Source organism: Benincasa hispida, chromosome 8 (assembly GCF_009727055.1).
Source record: "Benincasa hispida cultivar B227 chromosome 8, ASM972705v1, whole genome shotgun sequence".
Lineage (NCBI taxonomy): Eukaryota > Viridiplantae > Streptophyta > Magnoliopsida > Cucurbitales > Cucurbitaceae > Benincasa > Benincasa hispida.
The window spans coordinates 62,608,013-62,613,670 of record NC_052356.1 but is presented as its reverse complement, the minus strand read 5'-3'; the positions used below and the strand labels follow the sequence as shown (position 1 = coordinate 62,613,670).

Genomic DNA, 5,658 nt, shown 5'->3' with positions numbered 1-5,658 from the left:
TAAATTCGTATTATCATGTATTATTAATTAATAATCTATAATTCTTAAAAGAAGAAGAAAATAATAATAATATATCATAATTTTTTCTTTGAATATCTATATTCACATCTATGAAAATATCGAGAATATGTCAACATATCAAAAAAATTTAATCTCAGATAATAATTAGATCTTTGAAGATTGATATGATTATGAGCAATTTTATGTTAGTAAAAACCGCCTTCCAAATTCACTCTCCACCGAGGCTTAGATGTTGCGGTCAATAAATACTTTTGAACAAAATTATAAAAATACTAAAACAAAAAATATTTAAATTAAGAAAAATGTCAACAGTAGTAGTCTACTCAAATGTCCAATAATAAGTTGTTATATAAAAAACTTTTATTTAAAAAATATATTTTTTTTTAATATTTTCTCTCTTTCTGATTGGAGGAAACTCATAAAGATGGTGCAATCCATTACTCTTAAATTAATAAATAAATATTTTTTTGCATTTTTTTAACAAGTTAACATGTTTATGGTTCATATTACATTTACATTAACGATAGATGGTAACCCCTTTTTTATGTTCCACGGTTTTTTTTTGCAATATAATGCATCGATTCACATCTCGCGTCGATGTTGAACCATGAAAATGTAAAAATTTCAGTGAAAATGTTGACATGTTAGTATACAATCTTTTGTAGACATGTCCCACTCTTCTATTCGAGAGATTGTTCCACCGATTTCTTGTTGCATTCTTTTTGCATTTCCTTACATCCCATACGACCTAGCTATGTCATCCTTGCTTGTCTTCAATACTTCTAAAGTAAAAGTTGTCTCCACAAGCCAACACGGATCCTTTTAACATGCTTTGTCCTCACGTGCATGAATTACTCCAAGCTAAGCACTTTTAACTATAGAATTTCTATGATTGAACCACATAGTACCTTTCAGTACTTTTAAACATTTCTTAATCATATTTTCATATCCCCATGGTCTCTTTCATTCAAATGTGATCTCGATTCATTCATATTCCCCTCTTAAACTTGGGACATTACAATATTTATCACTATAAATAAATGCAACATTCTTAATAAAAAAACCACATTTTTTGTATTTCTGGGCAAAACATGCCATGCAAATATGTACCCCATTAAAGAAGAAAATCACATTCTTCAATTTGTTCACTGAAACAAGAGCGCTGACAATTACACCACATGAGAAGAGGGGAAAACTTCATACCCACCAGAAAAGTAACATTCATTTTCATACAAGATTAGCTTTCCCAACTGAATCTTTAAAAACGTCGCATTAAGATATTTTAAGAAGCTGAATTACACCACGCTAATTCTCACAAGTAGAAGATAAAAAGGTTGTCTTAAATTAGCTTTCACATCTAAAAAGGTTGTCCTAACTTCCCTACAAGGAGAGGGGATGGGGGGTTGGCCTTAGCTAACTTCACAAATTAAATTCAAACTCCTTTGAGAATTTAAAATTAGAAGTGTTTATCATCTCCTCGACAATATCAGCTTCCATCTGTATGTACCTTACGAAGTTTTTCTGTTATTCCTTCACATGGCTACCTCTAGATATCTGCATCAGTCAAAGAAACGTCTTTTTAGATTTCATAAACCGTACCAAGTAAAATAGACATTTGATTTTGCAAAGTTTTAATTCATAATTACAAGGACACAAAAGAAAGAAACCAAAACTACAAAAAGGGCTTCAAATCAAACAATTCAATCTTAAAATGGACGAATGCAATAAGTAAACAAGTAACTAACGAAAGTGTTCTACAACCGAGCACTGTGTTACATTGACAATTTAGATAATATCGGTCACCTTGTCCCGTGACAAGTGATTATAAATGGTCATGTCTTGCCATCTTCAGTAATATTATAAAGACAGTCTGGAAATATGACTTCCAAATTTGAAAACAGGTCCCTATACTATAGCAATTTTCGTAAATATCAATCTTGTATTCTTTTAAGAAACTGAATTACATAAGTTAAACCAAAGTAGACCACAAAACAAGATTAGAGTGGAAGTATGGCACGTGACATCATTAATGAAGCAGAGAGCTGGTTCATAATCTACAGAGAAAACTAACTGATACAGAACGACATGAACCAATAGCATATCTTGAGGAAGGAATCATCCTTTAAGTACTCTCTTTCCTTTTTCCTTTTGATACCAATGCTATTAGTTAGGGCCCCCCCACTGCCATTAATCTACGGGAAGACATCATGCACTCCAAATTTTTCCTCGAGCTTTTCACCTAGAGGCTTGCGTCCAAGACCTTGGAGACATCCTCCCCAAACATTCCAAGCCCAAACATAGTCATGCTAGAAGCAACATTGAAACTTGAGAACAAATTTTCTAGTCCTGGGAGAAAATAGCCAATCAAAAAAATGAATCAAAAAACTAAAATAGCCTTTAGGAGATAGTCCAGTAATCTAAGCTCAAAAGTCATAGTGCAAATTTCCAAATCTAAAATCTTCAAGCCTCCCCCTTGATCATGGGAGGCACCACAGCAGGGAAAGTAAAGCCTACATTCAGAACATTTCACAAAGAGTGATGATGTAGTGACTTAACTGCTACTATCTAATGACTAATAGCATTAGATAAAGCAGAACTTGGCTTCACTTGACGTAGTTTCTGATACCTAGGATCATTCGTATACTCCAATGTTCTTAAAAGCACAAAAATAAATGAAATCACTGTTCCAAGGCACACATTCTCTGTTTGAAACTCTGTTTCCTTGTAATGAAAAGCTTTGTTTCTTTTATTAAAAAAAACACGGAATGAATAGCTGTGAGAGACTCTGTTCAGAATTATTGAAAGATGTGTATATTAGATTGTCAAAAATTATCCGCCCGCAGAAGTTTTATCAGGCTATAACTCTCTCCCTTTCATATTGGATCCCACCCCAACACCATATTCTGGCTATAAGCTATACAGAAATATATAATTCTGATTTTCAAGATGTTTTTTTTTCTTATCACAAACAAGTAACGATTGGGGGTTTAAATGCAAATGGATTCTTTTTTTTTTTTTTCTTTTTTAGTTTCCAGTTATGTACAACTCTTTTGATTGGTGGTTATTTCCTCTGTAACCAACATACATACTATGAACGTATCTTCTTCATGCTATTAAACTATACAACAATTATACTCAACTTAACACACTTCTTCTCCCATCTATATGCTATATGCTCTGATTCTTTACGCAATTCAAATTTTCAATGTTATATACCAAAACATGATCACCTCAAACCTGAAGGTCAGGGACCTAATTCTCTCCAAGAAAAGTGATGCAAGTCAGGGACCAAATTATCTCCAAGAAAAGTGATACATATACCAAAACATGATCAATTCAAATTTTTTTTTCTTTAATATGTTGACCTTGCAAGTCAGGGACCTAATTCTCTCCAAGAAAAGTGATGCAAGATAAACTATCATTCAGAGTGATTACTAATTGCCAGACTATAAATGAGACATAATTACATGTAAATGCGACCATGGTGTACAAAAAGTTGTTCACTCAAACAAAGCTAGAAAATAGTTTGTGCCCAGGTCATGGTCTTCTTTTTTCTTAAAGAAATAGTTGAATTCTTATTCAAATTCCCAAAAAAAAAAAAAAAATTCAAAAACTACCTCTTTTAGTTCTCAAATCTTTACTTGATTTTCCCAAAACATTGGTAGAAAGTGAATGGAAAATTTACATATATATGTGTGCGCGCGTGTCTGAGAGTGGTATTATGCTTAATTTTCAAAAACCAAAATTCAAAAGCCAAAAGGTTATCAAGAAGGCCTTAATTATCCAAGAAAACTTCTAAATCTTCAAAATCTCTAGAGCCTTCACATATTTCTCTTAATCATTAAGAGTTGATAATATAGCAATGCATTATAAACAAGACCATACCACTTGATCACAAACCATATCCAAATATAAGCTCGATACTATAGTTACATAGCAGCAGTACCAGTAAAAATAAAGAATCATTCCGTGGGTCCATTTACAAGTCTCTAAACAAGCAAACTATAAAGCATTGATTACATACAGCCAAATTGTATACAACTCTAGAAACCACAAGCACACACAACCACAAAGAAAGACGAAGATTGCTTTTAGTGATTCAGAAAATGCTTATATCTAAGTAACCCTCATTTCAGAATCAAGAAAGCTACGAAGTTATGGTAAATGGTTTTAAATCTTTTATCGTCTTTAGAATAAGAAATAATAGAAATGACTTTATTTGGAGGATTCCCTAGAAAGAAAAGGAACATAAAAAGTTTACAAATATTTTTAATAGAAGATTGATATATGACCACACCAAGTTAAATTAGTTCTTTATTCCAAAATTCTAGAAAATCTTGGGAAATCATTCTATCCCAGAGATCAAAAACCACGATATCCTAGCAATCAATCACACCAAATAAATCTACCAGAACCATCAGCACAGAACACGCTCAAAAAAAAAATGTTCGAAGCTGTAAGAGATCAAACTTCAGCTTCGTCCAAAAATTGAAAGCAATTCAATGGGCAAAAAGAGGAGAAAGCTCCTTTAGCCTTACCACTGGGAGTTGATTTCTTCCCTCGCTTAATCCTCTCAAGCTGAACCTGGGTCTCCATAAACATATGCATCCGCTGCACTTCCAAATCCTTGGCAAATTGCATCCTCTGCTTCTCCAATTCCACCATCTGTCGCACCTTCTCTGCCTCCACTCTTTCATACACCTCCCCAAACCTTTTAATCGCTCTTGCCAACCGACTAATGCCTTCCCCTTCCGCCTCCTCATCGTCGCTCACTCTCTCCTCCTCCTCCTCCTCCTCCTCCTCCTCCTCTTCCTCCGTCAATGCAGCGGCAGCAGCAGCGGCCGCCATAGCCGAGTAATTCCTCCGGAAATAGCCATCGTCCATGGCAGAAGCAGTCCGCTTCTGAGAGACAGCAACGACGGCGGGAGTAGCAGCAGCGGAAGGGGGAGGCGTCTTACGAAAGGGCAAAGGAAGAGCCATAGGAGGAGAAGAGGGTTTCTTCATAGAAACAGTAGGACCAATGAGTTCGTCGAGACGAGCATAAAAGGGCCAAGAGGAAACAAAATTTCCGTGGGAAGCAGAAACCCTAGCCCTCTCGGTCTTGTACTTCTTCTTAACGGTGTCGATCCGGTTCTTACACTGAACATCGGTACGATGGGTTTTCTTGGTAAGACCATGGAGAGAGTTAACAGAATCGGCAACATCCTGCCAGTCTTTCTGACGGAGATTGCCACGATTGAGCTCGAGAAAACGGCGACCCCAAGCGTCGATGAGAGTGGAGGTAGCGTCCTCGCTCCAGCAATCCTCACGAATGGGAACTTGGCGAGAGTTAGCAGAGGAAGGGGTGAGAGAATCGGTGAGATCCCCCATGAGAAATGAGAAGAAGAGAGGGGAAGGGGAAGGAGGGGAATAGAAAGAGAAGATAAAAGAGAGAGCGTCGGCGATGAGGAGCGAGTGAAGCGGTCGAGGCGATGATATCGCCGGGGATGGGAAAGGGATAAGGGATAGGAGGGAACCGAAAAGGAAGCGGGCCGGGACCGGAAGGAGGGGGTTGGGTCATGGTTTTGGTTAATGTGTCGGAAGGGCTCGGATTCGGCTACGGCTTCGGCCCAAAAGAAAGGGGGGGGCGGTGAGGAG

General features: G+C 36.6%; 1 protein-coding gene across 3 annotated transcripts; it reads right to left on the bottom strand.

The window, feature by feature from the left end:
* Positions 1-1,190: 1,190 nt before the first annotated feature.
* Positions 1,191-5,652, bottom strand: LOC120083065 (trihelix transcription factor ASIL2-like). Of its 3 annotated transcripts, none has more exons than XR_005483362.1 (3): positions 4,560-5,652; positions 2,093-2,367; positions 1,191-1,575 (listed from the first exon to the last, which is right to left on the bottom strand). XR_005483362.1 is itself a non-coding variant. In XM_039038593.1 (3 exons), the coding sequence occupies exons 1-2, from the start codon at positions 5,389-5,391 to the stop codon at positions 2,261-2,263; spliced, it is 939 nt and encodes a 312-aa protein (XP_038894521.1). In that variant the 5' UTR covers positions 5,392-5,652; the 3' UTR covers positions 1,191-1,575. The 3 variants fall into 3 exon arrangements, 2 of the variants coding, with proteins under 2 accessions (XP_038894521.1, XP_038894522.1); XM_039038593.1 differs by having other exon boundaries at positions 2,261-2,367; XM_039038594.1 differs by lacking the exon at positions 2,093-2,367.
* Between the last annotated feature and the right edge of the window lie 6 nt (positions 5,653-5,658).

What these genes read in the sequence shown, in the direction of transcription:
- LOC120083065 (XM_039038593.1), bottom strand. Translation starts at nt 5,391, where the DNA reads ATGGGGGATCTCACCGATTCTCTCACCCCTTCCTCTGCTAACTCTCGC. An exon ending in GAAGAAATCAACTCCCAGTG is followed by an intron (nt 2,368 to 4,559) that starts GTAAGGCTAAAG and finishes ATTTTCTCCCAG; the next exon opens with GACTAGAAAATTTGTTCTCA.